Source organism: Pongo abelii, chromosome 3, assembly GCF_028885655.2.
Source record: "Pongo abelii isolate AG06213 chromosome 3, NHGRI_mPonAbe1-v2.0_pri, whole genome shotgun sequence".
Taxonomy (NCBI): Eukaryota; Metazoa; Chordata; class Mammalia; order Primates; family Hominidae; genus Pongo; species Pongo abelii.
In genome coordinates this window covers 101,215,410-101,241,020 of record NC_071988.2, presented here as the reverse complement: position 1 = coordinate 101,241,020, position 25,611 = coordinate 101,215,410, and the positions used below count along the sequence as shown (strand labels likewise).

Sequence of the window (25,611 nt, the reverse complement as noted above, 5' to 3'; positions counted from 1 at the left end):
TCTAGTTCAGATGTCACCTTCTCAGTAAACCCTTTTCTGATCACCCTATTTAGTCATGCAATCTTCCTCTTTTGAGTCTGTAACCTGTATACCTTTTTCATGTTTTATTTTTTCTCCAAGCCAATTGTTTGTCTGTTACTACATTTCTACTTCCTACTAGGACACGTTTTGTCTTGTTTCTTGTTGTATTACTAGCACTTAACACAATGTCTGACTAATAGTAGATTTACTAAATGTTTGGTGGATAAAAGGATGAATGAATTTTTCTTAAATATTTTTGTTTACCAGTTAACATAACGATCTGAAAGAGGTCATTTGATTGCTGGGATCAGGTACCTGTACCAGGATGGAGGAAAATGGTCAGAATTTTATTTTGGGGGGCCATACTATTTAAAGCAGCAAAAAAAAAAAAAAAAAAAAAAAAAAAAAAATCTTGGCTTTTAAATAATAGTGACTAGTTAAGGAAAGTAATTTACTTTCTTCTCTGAAGTAGTTATAAAATGCATTATGCCTGTTTTATCCCAGGCACTGATTTTGTTTTCTCTAGAATTTGCCTTTGGGCACAGTCTTCTTTTGAAGAGAATACCACCGGGGCTAGTGATACACTTTAATTATTTGTAGATAGGTTAAATACCCAGGAGATACGTTTTTTAATCACACATAGCATAATAAATATCAGACATGAGAAATCATCATTCATTTAGATTTTGACATTAATATTTCACCTACAAGCAAACTGAGAATGTTCTGGGACAGAGATGTGTCTAAAAGAATTACTTTTGCCTTCCTTTCCTGGATCAGGTACATGATACCATTGAAGCAAAGCTTTAGATTTTATTTGTTAATGTACTGGGTATTTGGGGACATCATTATTTATTTTACTTAGTATGTTGCAAGTAATTTGGACCTTTCCTGTGCCTTGAATTTTCTTCAGACACTTTTGTAGGTGATGAGCTCTCTTATGAGATTGGATTGAAATCAACACAATTGAAACAGTTTAGCCTTGTAAGGTGACTGATGCTTAATATGTTTGCCTAATTAGCTTTTGGCTAAGGATTCAAACCCATTAAGTAGCTAGTTAGTCTATGTTTCAAATAAACACATCTGGCCCAACAATGAATGAAGGTTTTTCCTGTGTGAGGGTGACAGATGTGGTGATAGTTCCCCTCATTCTCTCACTTAAATAATTAACAACATGCTGGTGAAGTAACCCTAGACAGAGAGCCTCAAAGCCAGATGCACAGTCTCAGAGCTGCATCCATGGGCATGTGCCTCATCTCATTAGCCTGCTCTATCCGTTTTTTTCTTATCTTTATGTTATTTCATGAATTTCACTTTGTTTGAGGATTATTCTTTTAAAAACTTAAGGCTTGTGGATTTTAGTTTAAAAGAGCATGTGGGAGATGGGGGAGTAAGAATGTAGCTGAGTAGCTAGGACATAGGTCGTCATTTGGAATTTGATGTTATGGAGTAAATGAAAGTTAAAGTTATCTGGGCAAATCCTATCCAGGTATATCATTTTGAGCATTGTTCAGATGGGTCTTTCAATAACTTTTTTTGATAGATCTGTCTGATAAATCCAGAAATCTGTATTTATTAAATTTCTTTATTTGATATAGATTTTTTAGGCTAAGATGAACAAACTCTTAGTATTTAAACAGAAAGAATGGTCATAGTAGTGAGGTTGTTTTCTATTTCTTTTGATGAACACAGTTTACTTTTAAAATGGTGCATGATTAAACAAACTGTTTTACCAAGAAAAATCTGTAGATTATTTAGAAATTTATTTCTAAAAGTGGTTCCTTTGTGCCAAATTGTCTTCTTTAAGTTTGAATAGGATGCATTCTCTGATGTTCTTTGGATGTTCCCTAATCCAGGGCACTAGCCTCACAATTTAATGTGCAAGTATTACAAGTATTTGCAACGTGGGCTTATTCTCTGACCCTTGTTTTGTGAGACATGAACAATATAGCACAGCTGTTCTGCAATAGTTGAGATCTCAAACCTGTAATTTGGCAAGAAGAACAGAGCAAATTGGGTAAATATACATAAACACATTGTGAAGAAAGAAAAACAGAACAGAATGAACCGGAGTCTTATCCTACAGTTTGTTTGATAGAGATGATTTAAGGAGGCATATGGTATAGTTAAATGTGCTTTCAAAAACATTGGCCAGAATCTTCTGGCAAATATGAAATAAATATCTAAATCAGATGAAACTGATAGTATTAGTTCTCTTAAAAGGCAGTGTGGGAAGACACTTGACAGAGTGTTTTGGGAAAGAAGTGGTGGGACATCACTGTATGTGGAAAATTTCAAGGAAAACTGAAGGATCATTGAGATGAACAGTGTGGCAGAGTTGAGGTTAGAGCCTGGCTTCATAATAGAATCCTTTTATTTTCTTCAACTTTTTTTTTTCAGTATTAAGCCTAATCTATTTTTCCTGGAATAAAATTGATTAATTCTATTTCTCTTTCTTGATTAGATAAATTCTGCCTTTACTACAGTTTCTGTTCTTTCCAAAAGCATACTTATATCTGTATGTGTGTGTATGTCTATAGAATCCCTAATTCTCTTATGTCAGTAGCAGGTGATACAACCACAACATTATTCCTTTTGCTTCTTATGAGGAATGAGATTTTATTTTTTGGAAAAATCATGGATATTAATACATTACTTATGTCTTTATTTGAATATAAACATTAGAATCATGATGATATGGGTTAAAGCTAAGGGCTTTCTCTGTTTCTCTACCCCACACTTCCTTGGTGGAACATTTCTCTTTTCCTTCACATGGTGCACTGTTTTCATATTATATCTATCAATGTGATAAGTTCACCTAATCTGCATTGCCTCTTCATCCTAAGTATTATATACAGTTCTGGCAATGTCTTTTAACACATGAACACATGGAGGGGTGGCTAATAAGATGTCACTATGTATGGGAATGTTAAATAGGATACAATTTAAAATACTGAAAAAGATACTATTCAGACGTGATGCATTAACTCTCCAAACATTGGAAGATCTGTCACATGACCGACAGATTTGAATTTTTCTTTATTGCTACAGGAGAAAAAGGGTGAAGTTAAGGGGAAGCACGTTTCAAATCAATATAAGGAAGAACTTTCTAAAATTTAGAGTTATTTAGTAGATAATTCTACTAAATTATTTAGTAGATAATTATTTGGACAATGAAAAGTATTTAAAGATGGACACCTATATGAGGATGTAGAGAATATTCTTGAAATAGGTACTTAAATCCTCTTATATATCTGCTTCTAAATTTTATATTATCAAAGCTTTTCATTATTACTAAATGTATTAGTCCATTCTCACACTGCTATAAAGAACTGCCGAGCCTGGGTAATTTATCAAGGAAAGAAGTTTAATTGACTCACAATTTTACATGACTGGGGAAGCCTCAGGAAACTTAGTCATGGCAGAAGGCTAAGGGGGAGCAAGGACCTTCTTCACATGGTGGCAGGAGAGAGAAGTGCAAGCCCAGGAAAAACGGCCACTTTTAAAACCATCAGATCTCGTGAGACTCGCTCACCATCATGAGAACAGGATGGGGGAAACCATCCCCATAACCCATTCACCTCCTATCAGGATCCTCCCTTTACACGGGGGGATTACAATTCAAGAATGAGATTTGGGTGGAGACACACAGCCAAACCATATCACTAAGACTCTTTAAAGTTTTGGATGAAAGGTGCTCAATTTGATTGATTTAGGCACTAAATTGACTTGGTGATTGTTTTTTAAGTGTCTTTTTAGAATGTTATTAAAAAACACACAGCAAATAGAAAGTGCTTATTTTTAGTGCAATACTCAGAACAATTATAATACAGCTTTCCTATGATGTCCAGTAAATCTCTGAATATAGCTTTTTTCCTTCTGAAATCTAGACATCTTGCTAACTGCAATTTTTGTTTTATCTATTACACATATTGAGATATGCTAAAAATAAGTCATTTAATTCAAAAATCTTTTAGCCACTTTTAAGAAAGTATCGTTAGTCAAAACATTAATTTACATATAAACTAATTACTAGAAGTGGTACCTTTAAACTATTCATGAATATGGAATCTTATCTTCCAACTTAAAATCTTTATCGTTCATAAAACTATCTTTTAAAAAGCACTGCAGAGCATTAAATAGTATCACTTGATTTCAAAATATCTTAAGTCACCATAATTGTAATAACTTTTTCAGTAGCTGCCAGTTTAATTTTCAGTATGTGCAAATTGGAGGTAAATTATTTATTACTTCCAGCAAATGTCTTTCACAATTTTATTTAATTTTTTCATCCTTTTTAATGGATCATAAAATGACAATATTTTATTGGATATGCATAAAGTCAGAAGCAAATGAATACTTTGCAAATAGGTTACTGTGGATTGAAATGTCAATCATAATTCATGGAGTATAACATTTCTTAGATCAGAGTAGCTTTGACATATGGCACTGAGCCATTCTCGTGTTTTGGAACAGTCATGCGTCTTTAGACATTAAATAGAAGTATGTGACTATTAGGACTTAGTGAGTTTTATTTACTAAATTGTGTGTCATAGTACTATTTAATAATTTCTCATGTGGAATGACTTTACTATGTTTGAATTTAATTTTATTACTATTAATTGTCAATTGACATGAAAGTACACTTCAATCAATCTTTTTGTTACATTAAGTTGTTAAGCTTTCTTCTATCCTTCTACTTTGAAAAAACATATTTTAATGATGGAGCAAAGCATGGATTAAGATATTTGTGAGAAATATTAAACAATGTAGAACCAATTTATAGAATATTAAGTTGAAAGTGTTGCCATTTCCCAGCATTATCTTCCCTTACCTCCCTGTATTATCTGCACAAGGTGCCACTCTTTTCTCAGAAGGTTTTCCCTTGTCTTTTGTGACTTCATATTCTCACCCTAGCTGTTTCTCCGCTTTCTCCTCAGATATCTCTTTAGACTACTTTTCTTTTTACAGTCTCTTAACTGTCAGTTTTTTCTTTTGAGATGGGGTCTTACTGTCACCCAGGCTGGAGTGAAGTGGCATGATCTGACTCACTGCACTTTTGGCCTTTCTGGCTCAGGTAATCCTCCTACTTCAGCCTCCTGAGTAGCTGGGGCTACAGGCATGTACCACCACACCTTGCTAATTTTCTGTATGTTTTGTATAGACAGGTTTCACCATGTTTCCCAGGCTGGTCTCAAACTCCTGGGCTCAAGCCAACTACCCGCCTTGGCCTCCCAAAGTGTTGGGATTACAGGTGTGAGCCACAGTGCCCAGTGCCCCTCAGTTTTTATCATGGTTGGAGGATACTTGACTTATAAACTCACCGTTTCTATGGCTCCCTTTTTCTTCCTGATGAGCTCCAAATTTACTGGCAAGATCTTTTTACTAGCTTTAAGTCTGCTGTCCAAATGTCTCCTATCTAAATGTCTACAAAGTCACTTGGATTTTCTACAGGCACCTTAAACTTGGAGGTCCCAAATTGAACTCACATCCTTCTGTTCAAATTTGCTCCTTCTGTGTTCGCTATGCAAGACTGCCCACCTACTTGTGTAAGACAGAAACTTTGAGGTCATCCTTTTTTCTTCTTCCTCACCTCCTACATCCAATAAATGTCCATGTCCTTTTTATTCTAACTCCTAATATGTCTCAGTTTTTGTTTTCACACTAACCTCATTGCCACTATTTTAGTTCAATTCTACTTTGGTACTTTTTCAAGTACACTGAGACTTTCTTAACTGGTCTTTCTACTTTTGAAATTTATTCTTCAGACCCCTGCCTTACACTGTAACAAGAATGATATTTGTAAAACACAATTCTAACTATATTTCTACCAAACTTAAAACTCTTAAGACGAATTCCAGATGTCTAAAGATGGCATCCAGGGACTCAGTGATCTTTTCTCTGCTCTCCTTTTCAATCTGGAGCCATTTCATTCTTACTCTCACCCTCTTTCGTTGCTGGAGTACTGAATCACTTTTACTGCCTTGACTGTTCTGTCCCTGTCCCTTTCTTGCCTTCCACCCTGTCGGAGTGCTCCATCTGCATGGACTCCTTTCTAATCTTATTTCCTAACTTCTGATCATTCTTTAAGCTTCATCATGTAGTCGATTTCCTGCAGGAAAACTTTGCTAATGCCTCCATGCCAAGGCCAAGTCTGTTGAATCTCCCACACAGCCCTCTAGAACCCCTGTGCTTAGACCTATTTTATTAATATCACATTCTTTTGTAATTGTTTATGGGGCTTCCTTTTATTTACATTGTAATTTGTATTATTTGTTACTGCAGCCCTTTTACCAAGTACAGCCCAATTATCATTGCTACTACAATCAATTAATAAATACTCGTTTAATTAACTAGTAATAAAATAAGTGACCGATTGAGTGATTTTATTGGCAAATATTCCTAAACCAATTTGGAGTGTGATTTTAGGCCTGAGGTTTAAGCACAGAGCTCAACATAGCTATAATGTTGGATTTAATCAAGGTCATGTTTTATAACAGGAAGAATATAGCATTGAAAAAATTTTTTACATGAAACTGCCTGACATTACATAGTAGGCATTTTTTGAACAATTTAGCTTACAATATTTTTATATGGCAGTAAGCAGAATAGAAGTTAATTAAATTAAACAAAAGGTATTACATAATGATTTTATTGCTTCTATATTGCTTCTTAGCTTGGATCTAAAAGGTTTATTAAAAAGTACCTTGATATTCTAAATAATCCATTAGACAAATATTCAGGTGTTAACAGTAATTTATGGAGTACCTGTTGTGTCCCAGGTATTGTGTTGCATATTTTATGTATATTATTTTACCAAGCTCTGTTCCTCAAAACAACTTTGAAATAGGTACAATTATCCCCATTTTACAGATTGAGAAATGGAAGATTAAAAATGGAGTGATGAGGGTTCAAACTCAGGACTCCAGTTTCGCCCAGATGCCCTTTTTCAATATTATTAGATCCTTGGGGCAAATAAAAATGAACTGCTCTCTTGCCTCCCGTATATATTTGCAACTAAGTAAACACAATGTTGTTTTAATACATTTTTGCCCATAAGAAAGCCTCTGTAAATGAGCGTGTGGCTTCCACTGTCAGAAACATACTAACCAGAAGTAGAAGTTATGTAGGAGTAGGAATAACAATCCATAGATGCTAACAGAAATGACATAAAATATGACAGAAAACACTAAATATGTATAATTGAGTCTTGAGGCAAAGAAAGCTCACCGAATTTGGTTTGCATTACAGTGGGTGGTTTTCTCAACCTGTGCCAGAAAAGGAGTAGCGTAGCTTTGGGCAAAAGCTCTAGCTTAATGATGGTGCCAGTACCATACCAATAATTTCAAAAATGTTTTTCTAAAGAGGCAGCAAAGTTTAAAAGCAGATGTAACTGTGTTTTTCATATTTGCAAGGTTTCTGAACAATTTTCACAGAAAACATACATATATCCATACACACATATTCATAAATATATATATTCACAAATAAATATATTGCTTTAGCATATAGTAAATGCCATTCTAGTTAACCATGAGAAATATGTGAATGTAGTAAAAAGCTAGAAGATTCAAATGAAACTCATGCTAATGAGAGAAATTTAAATATAAGATGCTAAAATACATGTGGAGGATTAAAGTAATATGTTGTAGAAGTGAAAGCATTTTGAGTACAGAGTCAGTGAAGTCCAATATTTGGACAAGTTACCTTTATAAGCTTGTTTCTTCATGTGCAAAATGGAGATGATGCTAGTGCTGACCTCAGTAGGTTGTTGTGAGAATTAAATGAGAAGATGAATTAATGTGTCTGGTTCTTAGTAAGAAATCAACAATTGCCTGTAATTATGAGTGGTGTTTATGGTTACATTTTGATCACGCTGCTACTACTACTCTCAAAAAGAGGAAGATATTCTTGTTTCAGTTCCATACATCATGTATCATCAAGTGGATTTCTATATCTGTGGAGACTTAACTCAGTTTTTTTTTTTTTTTTTTACACCAGCCACATTATTCTAGAATGAGATTTTCGGAGAATGCAGTTATTTTTGTCAGTTACATGATCATATCAGCATGCATTTCTACTATAGGAAAGAGTAAACTTTGTTTTAAAATGATATCTTCTGCTCTCATTTCATTTTTTTAAGCATTAAAAGTTTGAATGTTTCCTTCATTAATTGGAGAACTTGTTCGTTTCTGGTGCATTTTAACTGTCAGATTATAAACAACTTCAGTCAATGTCTACTGATCCCTTGAAGTTGAATCAGTAAGATTACCTGCAAGAATCACATATTATTATGAATGAAAATTATCTTTCCAAAAAATAAAACCATGCCAACATGTCAGATGATTCTGGCCACATTCTTTAAAGTAGAGGAATTAAGAACTAGGGAAGACGATTTTTTATTTGATTATGCTTAGTCATTAAAAAAACAAAACAAGGCACCCATTTCTTCAGAATGAGCAATTAGGTTTAAGTTTTCTTTCTTAATACGCCACTTGGCCTTCTGTGTTGGAATAGTTGAGAAGTATAGTTAATTAGATGTAAACATCCAGAATTCTTTTCTGGGTTTAGCCAAACCATCTTTTTTTTTTTTTTTTTTTTTTTTTTTGAGATGGAGTCTCGCTCTGTCACCCAGGCTGGGGTGCAGTGGTGTGATCTCGGCTCACTGCAACCTCTGCCTCCCAGTTTCAAGTGATTCTCCTGCTTCAGCCTCCCAAGTAGCTGGGATTACAGGCGTGTGCCACCACACCTGGCTAATTTTTTTGTATTTTTAGTAGAGACGGGGTTTCACCGTGTTAGCCAGGATGGTCTCAATCTCCTGACCTCGTGATCTACCCGCCTGGGCCTCCCAAAGTGCTGGGATTACAGGCGTGAGCCACTGCGCCCAGCCTAGCTAAACCATCTTTTTAAACAAGATGCTTTGAAGTAAATACTTTACACAGAAATATTTTAATAGAAGTATTTCTATATTTTGATTGAATTTAGCTTGAACTTTGCCAGGAATATTCTTCCCAGTAGCTTTCTTGTATGAATCCAAGCCAAATAGCACATTGAGAAAAAAACATATTAAGGACTTTGATTTCATCATGGAAATCAAATGATGGAAAGAGTTCAAAGTTAGAATCCTAGCTTTATTACTTTGGGCAAAGTAATTAACATTTCTGGGCCTCCTGCCCCCCATCTGTAAAGCTGTGAAACTGCTATTCACTTCAAGGGCTATTGTGAAGGGTTAAAATAGATAATGCCCATAAAATGCCTAGGATAGCATCTGGCACATGGTAAGAACTGAATAATATTTTTCATCTCCCCTTTCTGTCAACAGCTTGAGATTGTTTCTGGGAGTTTGTTTTTTGTTTTTGTTTTTGCTTTTTTTTTTTTGACAGAGTCTCACTGTGTTGCTGAAGCTGGAGTGCAGTGGCTCAATCGGAGATGACTGCAGCCTCAACCTCCCAGGCTCAAGCGATCCTCCTGCCACAGCCTCCTGAGTAGTTGGACCTATAGGCACATGCCATCATGCCCGGCTAATTATTTTTATTTTTATTTTTTGTAGAGATGGGCATCTCACTGTGTTGCTGGGGCTGGTCTCAAACTCCTGGGTTCATGCAATCCTCCCACCTCAGCCTTCCAAAGCACTGGGACTATAGGCATGAGCCACCATGCCTGGCCTGTGGATGGATGGCTTTGATTTGTTTGCAAACCAATTATATGATAATATCCTTTGTAAACTATTTTGGAAAAGAGCTCTTTCTGTACAAACCCTCTTGTCATTTTTTCCCTTTTGATATCTTGTTTGAGTTATTTTTATAATAAAAAATTACTAACTCTAGGCTAACTAATCCCAAATAATCAATCTAAATTAATGAAATTTTAATGATTATTACTTGTTTTATAATTTGAAATCATATTTTCAAAATAAGAACTATAATTTAATTATAATATTTCTTAGCCAGGGACAAAAATTATCTCTTCTTTGTACCTTTGTCGAGATATTTTAATATCTTTGGACCATCTGCAACAAATACCTGCAAATAAATCTTTCTCCCTTGCTTTTCTTTGTTGCTGTCTTTCATATTCACTTTCTTTATATTTTATTTTTGACTGGTTTATTGCTTCCAGTTTTATATTCTTAGTAGTAATACCTAGAGACAGAGAAATAGGCTAAATGGGATCTAAAGCTTTTCTTTCCTTGTAGGTTTTTGTGAACCTGAAACAACCTTGGCATTTTTCTGGATTTAGAAATTTCTTAATGCCTGTATTTCTGTTACTACTTTGTAAAGAAACAATTAGTCCACTTAATAAGTTTGCCTGACTAATAAGTAAAGACTAGAACTAAGGAAGAAAAAGCTGGCATAATTTACCAAAAGCTGTGACTCTTACTCTTTTCTTTGTTTTTGAGACTGAGTCTTGCTGTTGTCAGCCCGGGCTGGAATGCAATGGTGTGATCTCGGCTCACTGCAACCTCCGCCTCCCAGGTTCCAGCAATTCTCCTGCCTCAGCCTCCTGAGTAGCTGAGATTACAGGGGCCCACCACCATGCCTGGCTAATTTTTGTATTTTCACTAGAAATGGGGTTTCACCATGTTGGCCATGCCGGGCGCGGTGGCTCATGCCTGTAATCCCAGGACTTTGGGAGGCCGAGGTGGGTGGACCACCTGAGGTCGGGAGTTCAAGACCCTTACTCTTTAAGTATGTTTTCTGGCTGGTTTTGAATTACATAAGGAAATAAAAATCTCCTACTCCTCCGGTTTTAAATGTATATAAAGTTATTGTTTCTTCTTTTCTTTCTCAGAACTCTTGATGTTTCAGTGAGCTTTAATGGAGGAAAATCTGTCATTTCAGGCTCATTAATTGTCACAGCCACAGAATGTGTAAGTAAAAGTTTGCACAAAGATTATCTTTTAAAAGTAATTCCATCCAGAAATAATCTGTGGATCTTTGGTGTTGTTGCATACTACAATAAAGGAGATGCAAACAATAACATTGGAGACCATTACAAGGAAAATTTTTGTATAGAATTCATTTTGGGTGGCATTGCTTTTTTGTTTTATGTTGAGCTCCCTTTTATAGGAACTTTAAGGTAGTATGCATTCGATTTTCATATTTATAGAATTTAAAAGGCATATTTAAAATCAAAATAAGGTTAAGAGAATAATTTACAAATGAAGCAATTTTTTTCTTAAAACATTAAATATATAAATTATGTTTTCTGTTAGGAAGGTTAGATTCCAGTATCTAAACATTTATCATGGTTTGAAATCAAATTATTGCATCTTAATATGTGACTTTATTATTTTGTTCATTTAAAATATTGGTGCTTTCTGAATAAGAAAGTTGACTTTGACAGCTTGATACTATCTTAGTTTGTAACCACATCGAATATATATTTTGAGATTATCGATTTGCATTACCTAAATGCAGTATTTTGAAATATAAACTCCATTCAGTAGATGTTTTCTTCCTTTTATTTAATTTTGTGGATTTATAGAAAGTTTCAATATTATATTATTGAACATGAGAACAGGCAGCACTAAACAGGACTAACCATGTGGTTATTATTTCTAAATATATTTTGTAAAAAATATGTAAATCAAAGCAAAAAACGAAAAATTCCTGCCCTCCAAAAGACCAAAATCCTAAACCTAAACATTTTCTCACATCTCATGGTTTCATGGTTTTATATTTTGATTTTGATCTACTAATTCAGGAGATACTCTTCCAAAAGAAAACAAAACAAAACAATTCAATGTTATCTGTATAGAGGTAGTTGCATTTCTCATTGTAAGACAATGCTTCAGGTAAAAGGAACATCATATGGGCCCTTGGGTCACTTTTTAACTCTTTGGATAAGTCTTTGCCAACACCTACTCCTATTTTGAAAATAGCTAGTTTTGTTTTTGTGTTTGTGCTTTTTGGGGAGGGTTATTTTTTCTCCCATTTCTAGTGCATGTTGCAATTTTTAGGTTTTGTGGATGTTGCAGTTTGCTGGTTTTCTGGTCCCTCAGGATGTGGTTGAAATTACAAATATTTGTGGTTTGTAGTTTCTCGGTGTTTAGCTCACTGAAATGGCATTCCTTCCTCATCCTTCTTCCTATTCTACACCTACAAACTGTCTTTTTCTTCCTTTCTTCCATGCAAGCAGGAAAACAGGTCTTTGTTCCTATCCTATAACAATGCATGATTTTCACATGCAAGGATGCTGAAGCTAAATGACTCATCTGGGATGTATAGGTTGTGTGCTTTAAGGAAGACTTTCTAGTTCTTGCGCCTGAGTGAGGGTAATATGACTCAAGATGGTTTAAGAGTGGGGAGATTTCAGAAAAAGGATCATTGATGTGTCAATGATGAGGTGAGGGGAAAGGAGCAAGCTGTAACAGTCAAAAAGGGGTCAAGATGATTCTCCATAAGAAGGAAGGCTTTCAGCAAAGACTTGAAGGTAAGGGAGTGAGGCCTACAGACCATCTGAGGGAAGAGTGCTCCACACAGAGGGAGCAGCTAGAGCAAAGCCTGAGGTGACAAGTCTCTGGCAAGTTTCAAGAAGAGCAACCAGCCAGTGTGCTGGAATGGAAGTAGTCAGGGAGAGTGGGAGCCTCCGGATAAGGAAGAGAGAGTGGCAGGAGCAGGGCAGATCCTGTAGGGTGTATAGTCATTGTCAGGACCTGAGCTTTTCTTCTGAGTGAAACAGGAAGACCTTGGAAGGTGACATGATTTGATTCACTGTTTTGAAAGGATCACTCTGGCTGCTGTATGAAAACAGACTTTGCGAGTGGCAGCAAACAGGGAAACATCAAGCCCAATTCTGTGGCTATTTCAGTAATGCAGGAATCCCTCCCCACCCAGAGGAGGGTAGCCCCACTGGGGTGATCAAACTGGAGATGGTGAGAAAGGGTTGAATTAGAATATATTTTACAGGGGAAGTTCATGGGATGCCTAGACAGATTAGGTGTGGGATGTGAGATAAAGAAAGAAATTAAGAATAGCTCCAAGTGTTTTTGCCTGAGCAGCTATTAGGTTGATGCAAAAGCAGCTGTCGTTTTGCCAAATAGAAGGATGAATTGTCATCAGACACAGCAGTTTCAGAACAATGAGGAGTTCAGTTGTGGTGAGGTTGAATGAGGGATGTCTATTGGACATCGCAGTGGAAATGTCAGGCCCCTGAATATGCAAGTCTGGAGTTCTGAGAGAAGTCTGGATTGGATGTACAAACTTTGGAGCTGTTAGCTGTTGACAAATGGATGGAATAAATTAGGCAACAAAATTTCACATAATATTTACTGGGAGATAGTGGCTTCCAGGAGCTTAGAGCAAGAAGGGAAAGAGTACCAGAAAAAGGTTTTATGGTTGTGGAGGAACTGAGACAGACAGGGCCTTGAAGGGAGACTAGGATGTCAGCAAAGAAAGGGGATGGGGAGCATATTATAGAGAAACAGCAAACAGGGTGGGGATGTGTTGACGAAATTGAGAGGAGATGCATTTGACTGGAGTAGAAATAAGTGGAAGAAATTCTTGGAAATAGAAAATTTAGACCAGATTATCAACAACCTAAGAAACCGAATTGAATTTAGAGTTCATCCTACAGGCTGTGATTCCCAAACTCTACGGTGTTGAAATGAAAAAAGGAAAGAAAATGGATTATATTTTTCATATTATTAGATTTATTCAACTTGAAAGAATTCTTTTATTTTAAAATTGCTCTTCGTCCTATTTTAATTTTAAAATAACCTTTGATAGAGGAAATACACTTCATTTGTCAGGACCGACCTCTCCCTCCTTTCCTCTCCTCTCCTCTCCCCTCCCCTCCCCTCCCCTCCCCTCCCCTCCCCTCTGCTCCCCTCCCCTGTCCTCTCCTCTCCTCTCCTCTCCTCTCCTCTCCTCTCCTCTCCTCCCTCATTCCATCCTTCCTTCTTTCTTCTCTCCCACCTTCCTTCTCCCTATTCCTTCAGTCCTTTCTTTTCCTTCCTCATATTCCTCTCCCTCCTCCTGCTTCTTCTCTTCTTTTCTCTTTTTCCTTGTATGCTGTTATTTGGCAGAATTATTAGCTGGCAAGCCTATGTGAGCAGCTTTTTTTTTCAGGTTTTATTGGCTTGAGAAATCACAAGGTCTGACTCCAAAAAATAATAATATGGTTTTAAAGGGCTTTGGACACACATGTGATGGTGAAACATACTATTTTGGGAAGATTAAATTAGTAATGACATGTAAGAGAAAGGACAGGAAAAGAAAAACAAGGCACAGAAAAAGCTTTTAGGAAACAAATGCTAGAATATAGGCATAAAACTTTAGTTTCTAAATTGACTGATGGTGGTAGAAATAGTCCTAGAAATAGCCATATAAATTGTATTAATGAAGAAATCCATATTATAAAGTGACTTACTGGTGGTTATAGGGAAATGTTTCATTCCAAAATATTGAATCTCATGGGCTGGAAGAATGATGCTGTCGTTGGAAACATCCAAAGCGAGAGGTAAATCTGGAGATCAGAAGAATTTTCATTGTAGACATGTTATGTAAGTGAGGTTGGCAATGTCAAGAGGGTACTTGTAGCTATAGCTTCACATCTCATGAGTGATCAGGGCTGGAAGTAAAAATTTAAGTTTTGCTTTTGCTGAGGTTGTAGGAAGGGGAAGAAAAATGGGACAATTTACAGTTAATGTCATCTTGAAGTGGGGAGGAATACATAGAGTCAAAGATAAAAATGCACTGGACAAAATTAAACAGGCAAAGAAGACCTTATTCAAGACTGTTGCAAGAGGGAAGAGTGAATTTACCTGTGATGAAACAAAAGGTTGGAGAATTTTAAAAGCTAGGGTGGTGGGAATTATAGGCCGCCAGTATCTGCTAATTGACCTTACCTAAAGGAAAAGTAAACTTTCTCCTACTTTCCTAATAGGAGGTAGTGCTAAAACTTGGAGCAAGGCACCACTGATGTTAGGTTTCTCTGCTTCTACAGAGACCATGTGATAGGGGCACTATCTCCCTTGATGATTACATCTCAAAGGAATGGCTCCCAGGGCCTTGAGAAAGACAGTCCTCCAAGGTCTGTAAAACTGCTCAGAGTTAAAGGAGATTTAAATGCTTTTCAAAAGGCGGAGAAATATTTTGTGGTTACAAGTTTTTATTTATTTATTTACATTTTTTATTTGTTTTGAGACTGAGTCTCGTTCAGTTGGTAGGCTGGAGTGCAGTGACACCAACTTGGCTCACTGCAATCTCTGCCTCCCGGGTTCAAGCAATTCTCCTGCCTCAGCTTCCCAAGTAGCTGGGATTACAGGTGTGTGCCGCCACACCCAGCTAATTTTTGTATTTTTAGTAGAGACAGGGTTTCACCATGTTGGCCAGGATGGTCTCAATCTCCTGACCTCGTGATTTGGCTGCCTCGGTCTCCCAAAGTGCTGGGATTACAGGCGTGAGCCACCGCACCCGGCCATGAATTTTTAAAAGTAGATTCTTAAAGAAAAGGGAGATCCAAGACCCACAGTCAGAAGAAATCTGATTTGATTGAAGTTTAAAGTTTAATCAAGCAGAAGAAATAGGTAAGACTGTCTTGATGAATAGAGTAAGTGAAGAAATAAGAGAAAGAACTGCTTAAGACGTGGGAAGACCAGACACCGAATGAAGAAGACAAAGGAAGATAGAATTCCAAGGTGAAGAGAGGGCAGCAGTACGTGCCTGGGAGAGGCCAAGGTGAGCCAGGGCTGAGAAAATGTCCGAGGGGTCACCGGTGATCTCCCCGTGTCTGCCAAGGCTGATGACTTGAAGCCTTCTCTTCCTTATGACTTTTATTATTCCACTAGTTATTACAGGATAATAAATACTATAATTCAATTTTTCAGGTTGACAGTAATTATAGGAAAATTATTTTTTCTCCTTAGATTTAACCATTGCCTTGTATTTAACCTCAAATGCCTGTTGCCTGTGGTAGTAATATTACCATACCATAGATATGAAAAGTGAGACTTGCGCTGATGAGATGCACCTGCTGATTTATGCATGAAATATCTATTGAAAATTGAAGAGTATAGTGGGTAATACTATGATGAATACCTGGACCTTGGATTTAAATGAGATTTAGTCTTTCAGGCATATTTGTGTATGGTGAACAGGTGAAATGCAGTTAGCGATATTGCTCATTGTGAGGATAATGCTTTTTACTCGCTCAGGCATCTGAAAGCCAAACAAAGTAGAACACTATTATTCTAGTCATTGGTTAGTCCTTGTTAAAATCTCACAGATAAAGAAGCTCCTCTGTGTGCTTCAGGAACATCCAGGGCTCAGTCCTTTTAAGGCCCTTAGGAACTGAGCTGTGAGTTCCTGTTTGCTTCTGGGCCTTTCTTACCAGCCTTGAGACGTTGATGGCAGGGCTTGTACTGTGCTTATTGCCCGTCTCCCACAACTGGTCCTTACACAGAGCAAGTGCTCCAAAATTATTTCCTAAGTGAAGGATTGAAAGTAACCATATATCTAGTTTAAAATGGGGAACTAAGTTTTAGATTTAAGAGATTTAAGATTAGAGTCTGACGGGGGTTTGCATTTAGAAAATCCTTTATCTTCATCTCTCCTCAAAAGATCTTTAAAATGGATCTCTGCTTTTAAAAACATAATGGAAAGATGTCCTTTTTTTTTTTTCTTGAAATCACTGATTTTCTGACTCTTTTGCAATAACAATACCAAGAACCTGTTTGCTGAGCATGTATTAAGTGCTAGACGCTGTGTTCAGCTCTGCTGTATATGTGCTAAATCCTTTATGGCTTCATTTAGCACTCACAATCCAAGAGGAGGCTGTTCAGATTATGTTAATTTTACAGATGAGAAAACTGAGGAACAGGAAGATATTTCCAATATTCAGTGCACTTTTATCCAAATACATTAGAAGGTACTTCTTCTTATGTGGACCCAGCCCTCAAAGAGGTGCATGGTTTGATGAGTGTAACAGCAGGTGGTTTCAGTCCTTACTGTCCCCGCAAAAGGGATACTTGAAGCCTGGAGGCTCTGAAAGGTTGTTACTTGCCCAGTTTTGCAGTCTGATAAATGCTATAATTGAGAATTGAACCTACGTCTGTCTCTCCCACCCCCTGACTGAACACTTCCACAATTTGCCATTTTAAACCAGATTCTACATTGATTTATATAGGACAAGGGTTGGCAAATTTTTCCTATAGAAGGCCAGATAGTAAATACATACTTAAGCCTTTGGGGGCCATATGGTCTCTGTCACAACTACTTAACTCTACCATTGTAGTGCAAAAGCAGCTATAGACATTATGTAAACAAATGGCTGTGTTCAATAAAACTATGTACACTGACATTGGAATTTCTTGTAACATATTCTTCTTTTGATTTTTTCAGCTTTATGTAATACTGTAAAAAAAAAAAAGGTATTAGCTTGCTGGGGTCTTACCAAATAGATTGGCTGGATTTGACCCTTGTACCATAGTTTCCTAATTCCTGATATCAAATATTCCAAAAAGAATGCAGTAAATGAAATAATTATCTGTTTCATGACTCTGTTTTCTTTCCCTAACTCTAAATTCATGAAACAAAATTGTGGAGACCCATTTTCCCTGTTCTGTGTCTGTTTCATTCTAATGTGGCTGCTGCGAATTCACTATTTTCTAGATAGATTGCAGCAATAACAACTAATGCTCTTTTGGAACTTTCCAGTGATTCCTCTGTCCCATAGCTACGCTGCAAGGGCAGAAGTCACCCTGATTTGTTTTTATACCTCTATGATTCTCTTCACTAGAATTTTAGTTATATTTAGCAGAATAAAGTTTTTTATTGTATAACTTGCTTTTAGTGAAGAAAAGGAAATTAGATGCAGATGACACAGGCCCTGAATACACTAATCCCAGACATCAGCTCAGTTAACTGGATACAAATTCAGGCATTCCCATTGTGTTTGTTTTGATAGCCAGAACCACTATCACAGCAAGAAAGATGTTAGTCATGAAAGAAAAACAGTTTCATTTTGCCCAAAACTTTATAAACATATTGGGGAAAGGTGGAACACTACAGAATTCAGTCCCGTAATCCGATACCATGTTGCAAACTATGGACTTAAGAGTCAGATGAAGAAGAGTATGAAACTAGATTTGATTACATATAGATCTATATCACGAGCGAAACTAGAAGCTTCTCAGTTTTACATAGGCATGCCTCTCTTTAGAACTGAAAAAGTTCTAATAAATATTTATTACTCAAGTGTCATTTTTCTTAAACAAGGTAGAAATGTTCTTAGCTTGCCAGGGTCTCACAAAATAGATTGGCTGGATTTGACCTTTGTGCCATAGTTTCCTAATTCCTGATATTAAATATTTCAAAAAGAATCCAGTAAATGAAATAGTCATCAGATAGATAGATGATAGACAGATAGATAGATAGATAGATAGATAGATAGATAGATAGATAGATAGCAAGACCAGGTTGCATTTTTTGCTTCCCCTGACCCTTTTCCCATCATGTTTGGCTTAAATGTATACTAGGTCTGTAGGTCTTTAGAAAGTGCATAATTTATTTTTAATTAATTTATTTAATTTATTTTTTTGAGATGGAGTCTTTCTCTGTTGCCCAGGCTGGAGTGCAGGTGCGTGATCTTGGCTCACTGCAACCTCCGCCTCCTGGATTCACGCCATTCTCCTGCTTCAGCCTCCCGAGTAGCTGGGACTACAGGCGCCCACCACCACACCTGGCTAATTTTTTGTATTTTTAGTAGAGATGGGGTTTTGCCGTGTTAGCCAGGATGGTCTCGATCTCCTGACCTTGTGATCCGCCCACCTCAACCTCCCAAAGTGCTGGGATTACAGGTGTGAGCCACTGTGCCCGGCCATTTTTAATTTTTTTAAGACAAATCTTTGCAATCAGTTGATATGATAATATCGTAATAATAAATGTATATTTGTATCTGGAGCTGCATAGTATTTTGTCAGTGCTACTAATGGAGGCATTTGTTTAAGGGAAAAATAGAAAATTTTAAGTATCTAGCAGGGCTAGCCCATCTACTTTGTGTTCTGTCAGTGCAATTTTCTGATTTTCCTGTTCTTGGCACATGCATAGAAGAAACAAACGAACCACTAAATTTTTAGCAGTTTCATGGCCTCTAGTTGCATGTCCTTATTTCTGAACACGGGTGTGAATTCTAAGAAAAGGGGAAACCAAATGTTCATAGAGCCCTTTTGAAAGCTGTATAGCACAGCCAAATGGTGTGCCATTTCTATGAGTGCTGTGGCTGGATCCTCATGTGGGAAAGGTCTGGTGAGAAATGTATTCCTTCTGTACATGGACAGTCACAGATAGGGGCTGTCTTACATAAGACCATATTTTTGAAGGTGAGATCAAGATTTATACATTTGACAATATTTCTCCCATAGGGTACCACAGTTTTCCATGCGTTTCTATGACATCCTTTTTCCGTTATATTCTTGTTTGCCTAGATTTTAGAGCTTAATGTGTTTGTGCCTGTGGACGGTAGCATGATTTATTCATGAATATTTAGAATTTTGTAAAGAAAGGTGCACTTTGGAATGTTCTTTCTAAGAACAGGCTACTTAGATATTTGCCTGAAAATTTCTATAAAGTATTAGTATTAATCTTCTTTCTCTTTTGCTCTTTTTGTTTGCTTCCCTGAATTTTTTCTCATAAAAAAAACACAAAACAAAACATTATTACTGAGGATCCTAGAGATTAGGCGTTTGGGAGATACCCCTTGTTCCCTTGGAAACTGTTTGTACAGTAAAAGTTCAGTAAACATTCTTCTTTGTATCCATGTCTTTTGCTGTCTTTTTTTAGAGTTCATCCTCTCAGTAAGTAGTTTTTACTTTCTTTCTTTTTTTTTTTTTGAGGTGGAGTCTTACTCTGTCTCTCAGGCTGGAGTGCAGTGGTGCAGTCTCGGCTCACGGCAAACTCCACCTCCCGGGTTCAAGCAATTCTCCTGCCTCAGCCTCCTGAGAAGCTGGGATTACAGGTGCCTGCCACCGCGCCCAGCTAATTTTTGTATTTTTAGTAGAGATGGGGTTTCACTATGTTGGCCAGGCTGGTCTCGTACTCTTGACCTCGTTCGTGATCACGTGCCTCGGCCTCCCAAAGTGCTGGGATTACAGGCGTGAGCCGTTGTGCCCGGCCTCAGTAAGTAGTTTTTAAAAGCCAGACATGGAGTATACAGTGCTACGTAGGCTAGTTGTAACTCCTGACTTCCTAGAGCTCACAATAAATCATGGTAGAAAATATAAATTAAACAAATAATCACAAAATTCATAATTAATTCATTGCATTGTGATAAGTACTAAAGATTAAAGTATAGAGAAATATGAGTTGTTTAATCAAAGGGGCATTTTATAGTCAAAGGGTCCAAGGAAGACTTCCATGAAGTGACTTAATATGAGCCCTGTAAAATGAGTAGGTGGTTTTTATATGAAAGGGTTTAAGAACAGAGCCCAGAGTAGGTGCCTTAAGGCTGGAGGAGCTCAGTAGTTAGGAAGGGAAAGAACACCACTGTGGTTTTTGTGTAGGTCATATTTCAGCTGCAGTGAGAGAACATCTGATTTATGAATGCATGAGATTGCATTCTTGCATTGATGTGTATATACCATTTCCCAACAAGAACCATTGTTGGTTTGTCATCTACTTGATAATTTTTTTTAATAATCATCGTATTATTTAACTACATGCAATAAATTGTGTTTCACCATCAAAAAGTCTGGAGGATTCTGCCAAAATTCTGCCTATGGGTAATTTGCTTTGAACCAAAATAATCCTTACATGAAAGATAGGGACCAGTCTAATCCTGATTAGTGATTTTTCCTAAATTCCTTTTAGATGTATTTGTAAAGAATCTGCAGCATTTTGGGAAAGTTTGTGTTTATTATTGCCTGTCACAACAACATAACATAAAACATAATATATATTAAATAGAAGATACATTTGTAGAATTTCAAGAAATTAAAATAATATAGTTAAAATCTACTTTGACATTATACTTGCTGCATTATTTTCTGGTGTTTCCTTAAAATATATATACATTTGGAATTTGACCATAAGCTGTGCTGACTGCTTTGTTTTTGCTTTTTGCCTACTTTAGTCTAATGGGATCGCAGCCATCATTGTTATTTTGGTGTTACTTCTACTCCTGGGGATCGGTTTGATGTGGTGGTTTTGGCCCCTTTGCTGCAAAGTGGTGAGTAAGAAGGATTTACAACTCTACTTAAAAAAAAATTAGAAAGATGTAAAGTAAGGTCTGAAATATGAATAAATGCCATGTTACTCAATAACAGCAAAGTTTCAGTTTGCAAAATGAATTTTAATTGTCTTCACCACTATAATAAATTCTAGAAAACATTCAGGTCAGTAAATATTTATTTAAAAAAATTCATCTAAAAAGCACTTTTAAATCAGGTTTGTGGGAAGAGGAGGAGAGAAAAATAGGGGAGGTAGTTGGGATAAAGGGTATTTTCATTCAAGTGCAAGAGAAATTCAAGTAAATTGAATGATGTTTTCTTTTGGGTTCATTGAGAGGAGTTGATAATTTGTCAGTTTTTTTAAGTGCTCATTAAATTATTCATTTCCTCTTTGAAGGGTCTACCATTTCAGGACCTTCTCTGTTTGCTACTGAAAAATGTTTCTTCAGAAATTAGTCATGCACAATTGTCAGCATATCTGTTAAACTGCTACTTTTGGAGTAATGACGAGGAGTTTCAGTTTGTGTCTTTTTTTGTGTTTGTATAAAGCCTGTGAAAGAATATGGGTGAATATCAGTTATCTATTGCTGCTGTAACAAATTGCCACACATGTGTTGACTAAAAGCAACACAAATTTATTATCTAATAGCTGTCTAATCACAGCTTTCACATGAGTCTCACTGGGTTTACCTGGACTAAAAGGTGTTGGAAGGGATGTGTTTCTTTCTGAATGCTCTAGGGAAGAAGCCATTCCTTTACCTTTTCCAGCTTCTAAAGGCTACTCACATTCTTTGCTTCATACCCCCCTTTCTCTATCTGCAAAGCCAGATGTGTTGCATCTTTTCAACCATTTTTCTGTAGTCACATCTCCCTCTAACTCTGAACCCAGCTGGGAAAGGTCCTCCAGTTTTAAGGAAACATGGGATTAGGTTGGACGCACCTAGCTAATCCAGGATCATCTCCCATCTCAAGATCCTGAACCTTAATCACTTCTGCAAAATCCCTTTTGCCATTAAGATAACATATTCACAGTACCAGGTAATCAAGTTATGGAGATGTTGGTGGGGGGTATCATTCTACACATTTCAAGCAATCCAATTTAGATTGTTCAGGTTTCATAGAAAAAAAATTATCTTAAGGAAGCCCTCTTCCAAATCATGCCTACTATTTATTTTGAGAATATTCCTTTTATTATAAGCACATTATGTAGAACTTAATATTGTGTAGCTCATGGTAATGTTTTACATAATACTGCAAGACTGCCTTTTCTCCCCGTTCTCATGTTTGCTGACTGATTTCATCATCCTTGCATTTCGGATGTGCTTTGTTTTAGCCCTGCATTTATTATTAGTTGTACTTCAGTTTGCTTTCATGAGGCAACTTTACAATCCTTTATCTCAGAGCAGTTGGCCCATGGAGGAGGCATAGAATTAACTCAGATAACAGTAGAGACAAGAAGCATCCTGTCTCTTTGCTGAACTAATCAGTTTCCTGCCATAGCAATTTATGCTCAGTTTCCTGTTGTAATCTTGATTATCTAGTTATGGCTATTTTAGGGTTGCTAGCATTCTTGAGTATCACATTAAAAGCAAAAAGATGCCGTAATGTAATTTGTGCTCCTTGGTTTTTTAATTTAAACTTTGCAGTGGTGCATTTCCCCTCCTTTTTTTAAACTATCACTTTGCAATTTCATTTAGTATTGACCAGAGGGCTCAGAAGTGTCAAAGTGTATGATTTTTAAAAAGACATATGCAAAATGAAATGTGCTCAAATATGGGTTTTGACCGTCATTTTGGATATTAAGGAGAGGAGCCAATCATCAGGTGACTAGATCAGAGACTAGATACATGGGACTCTAAAGCCTTGGACTCTACAGATCTCAAATCATGGAGTTACTTTCTACAAGGCATAAAGGGAGCCCTTTAATGGTGGAGTATCAGGATGTCAGAAAGGCTTCCTATCCTCAGAAACATCCCGAATGCTTATTAATTTCCTGAACTTATTTAATAGAGGAAACTTCTTTATTTTACCCTTAAAAATATAGATTAAAAAGCAATTAGCCCTTATAAGTTCATGTAAGTATGAACTTATATTTATACCTACATATAAGTGAATGATAGCAAACATTTTCTAAAGTAGATTTTAAAGCAGGAAGAAAGGAGAGGTGAAATTCTGAATTCAGCCCTTGGCTAATATTGATTATCTAGTAGGCGTCAGTACTGTGCTAGGAACTGGGGATACACAAATGCTTATAATATGATATGGAAATTCACATTTTAATATGGAAACATAGAAATGTGTGCAAATAAGTGTAAATGGAAGGTAATTGAACTCCTAATAGCAGCGTGTATAAAGAACAGTAGAAACATAAAGGAGGAAGGGTTTGCCAAGACTAAAGGGAGCATTTCAGAGAAACCTGACTAACTTGATGACTCCCAATTCAGTTCTGAGTCATGAATAAGATGTTGGCAGTTCTTGAATGACATTTCAGATGAAGTGCATGTGGAATCATGAGTTATTCTGACATGTTTTTAGAAGTGCTAGGCTGAGACCTACTGTGCTAGGTGAATGATGGTTTGGATTTTGGCATGAACCCATAGGGGAGGACCTCCTATGTCTTGTAATAGAAAGTCTGATCTCTTCCCAGGGATGATGAGAAGCCACTGGAGAGATTCGATCCGTCTAATTACCTGAAAGAAACTTTGCTGGCTTCACAGTAGTGCTAAAGTCTAGTCCTGGCAAAAATTATTTAAGACTGTATCCAACTGAGTTCCATTCACAATGGAAATGGAAAGGCAGTGACAGATATTGCACCTTAAATATGGCCAGAACAAAGTACTTCTAACAAAGTATAGACAGCTGGAATCTCAAGCTGAAATTAAGTGAGCTAGAGAAAAATGAAGACGTGATGTAAAAAGGAGGTAGTGTGACAATAACCTTGTGGAAAAGGATCTTGAGTTTTCAGAGGGTATTATATTACAATTGCAGGGTGTTTATCTTATTTTGTTTCTTTTAGGTTATACATTTGTGCAATGCTGAAATTAGAATGTGACCATTTAAATAATTCTTAGTAGTGTTAAATTATTGGAGATCAATATGACTTTGACTATCATTCCTAGCAATGAACTTTTTAATCGAAAATGAAATTCATCTGTTTATCAGCGTGATGTTGTGCAAATTTCTTTTTGCTTGAATGTGTTTTAAGAACTAGTGGCAAATATTTAAATCTAATCTTTCAACTGAAACATGACTAAAGAGCTTAAAATGTCTATTCTCAGGCACATTTATGGTGTGTCAGCTATCCACCTCCGTGAGCACTGTGTGCTCAGGAGCTCTTATCAACACAGAGAACATGGAAAGAAAACTCCCTGAATAGAAGTCTCAATATCTGTCACGTATTCTTGTGACATTCATTTCATGTTTTATAAAATGCCAAAATATGAAATATTAAGTCATATTTTACAACATGATTGAATCACTCATTATCCAGAGTTTAAAATCTCATAGACCTCTAATCAGTGAGTCAGTGATGACAATGTTACTTATGTTTTAGACAGAGATTCTCAGGTATTTTTTTTTCTTTTTTCTGCCTCAAATAACAGCAAGTCTTTCAGAACAGTGGCTCTCAGGTTTCCAGTGGTGGTAATTCTCCCAGAGAGGAAGGGGGTTTGGGTAGACGGAGGCAGCTCCAGAGGTCATGCAGTTTGAAAAAGTCTCCTTCAATAAAGTGAATAAAGATCCCTAAAGACATCCAGGTCTCAAATCCCTGGAACCTTCTGATGTTACCTGATATAGCAAAAGGGACTTTGCAGATGTGATTAAATTAAAAATCTTGACATTATTCAGGATGATCTAGATAGGTCATAAATGCGATCCAAGTCTTATAAAAGGGAGACAGGGGGAGATTAGACTATAGATGGAAAGAAGGCAGTGTAACCATAGAGGCAGAAGTTGGAGTGATGCAGCCACAAGCCAAGGAATGCTGGCAGCCACTAGAAGCTGGAAGAGGCAAGAAACAAATCCATCCCTAGAGCCTGCAGGAGGAACCAGCTTGGCCAACACCTGATTTTTAACCCTGTAATACTCACTTCAGACTCCAGACTTCCAGAAGTATAAAAAAAAGTTTCTGTGGTTTTAAGACCCTAAGTGTATGGTAATTTGTTATAGCAGCAAGAAGAAACCTATATTATCTCCTGAATGTTTCTGATATTCCGCAGAGTTGGGGAATTGACAAACTCATTACAAAAAAGAAAAGAAAACAAAAACCCTGAACTTTTTATAGGGTACAAGCAATTGCAAAATGAGAGGCAATGAAATATTCTTTAAAATATTTGCAATGGTACCAAGGCTGTGGAAACCAATATGCATCCTTTAAAATTAGAATAACCTCTCTGTTTTGTAACTTTGAAGTTAGTATGCATAAT

General features: G+C 36.6%; 1 protein-coding gene across 3 annotated transcripts in view; it reads left to right on the top strand.

The window, feature by feature from the left end:
* The window catches only part of ANTXR2 (ANTXR cell adhesion molecule 2), a 159,527-nt gene that overhangs the window by 43,985 nt on the left and 89,931 nt on the right, over positions 1–25,611 (top strand). For all 3 annotated transcript variants that reach the window (XM_002814915.6, XM_002814916.4, XM_009240137.4), the window contains exons 11-12: positions 10,810–10,888; positions 21,091–21,186. In XM_002814915.6, the coding sequence (XP_002814961.1) occupies positions 10,810–10,888; positions 21,091–21,186 (175 nt within the window). The remainder of the gene's footprint in view (positions 1–10,809; positions 10,889–21,090; positions 21,187–25,611) is intronic.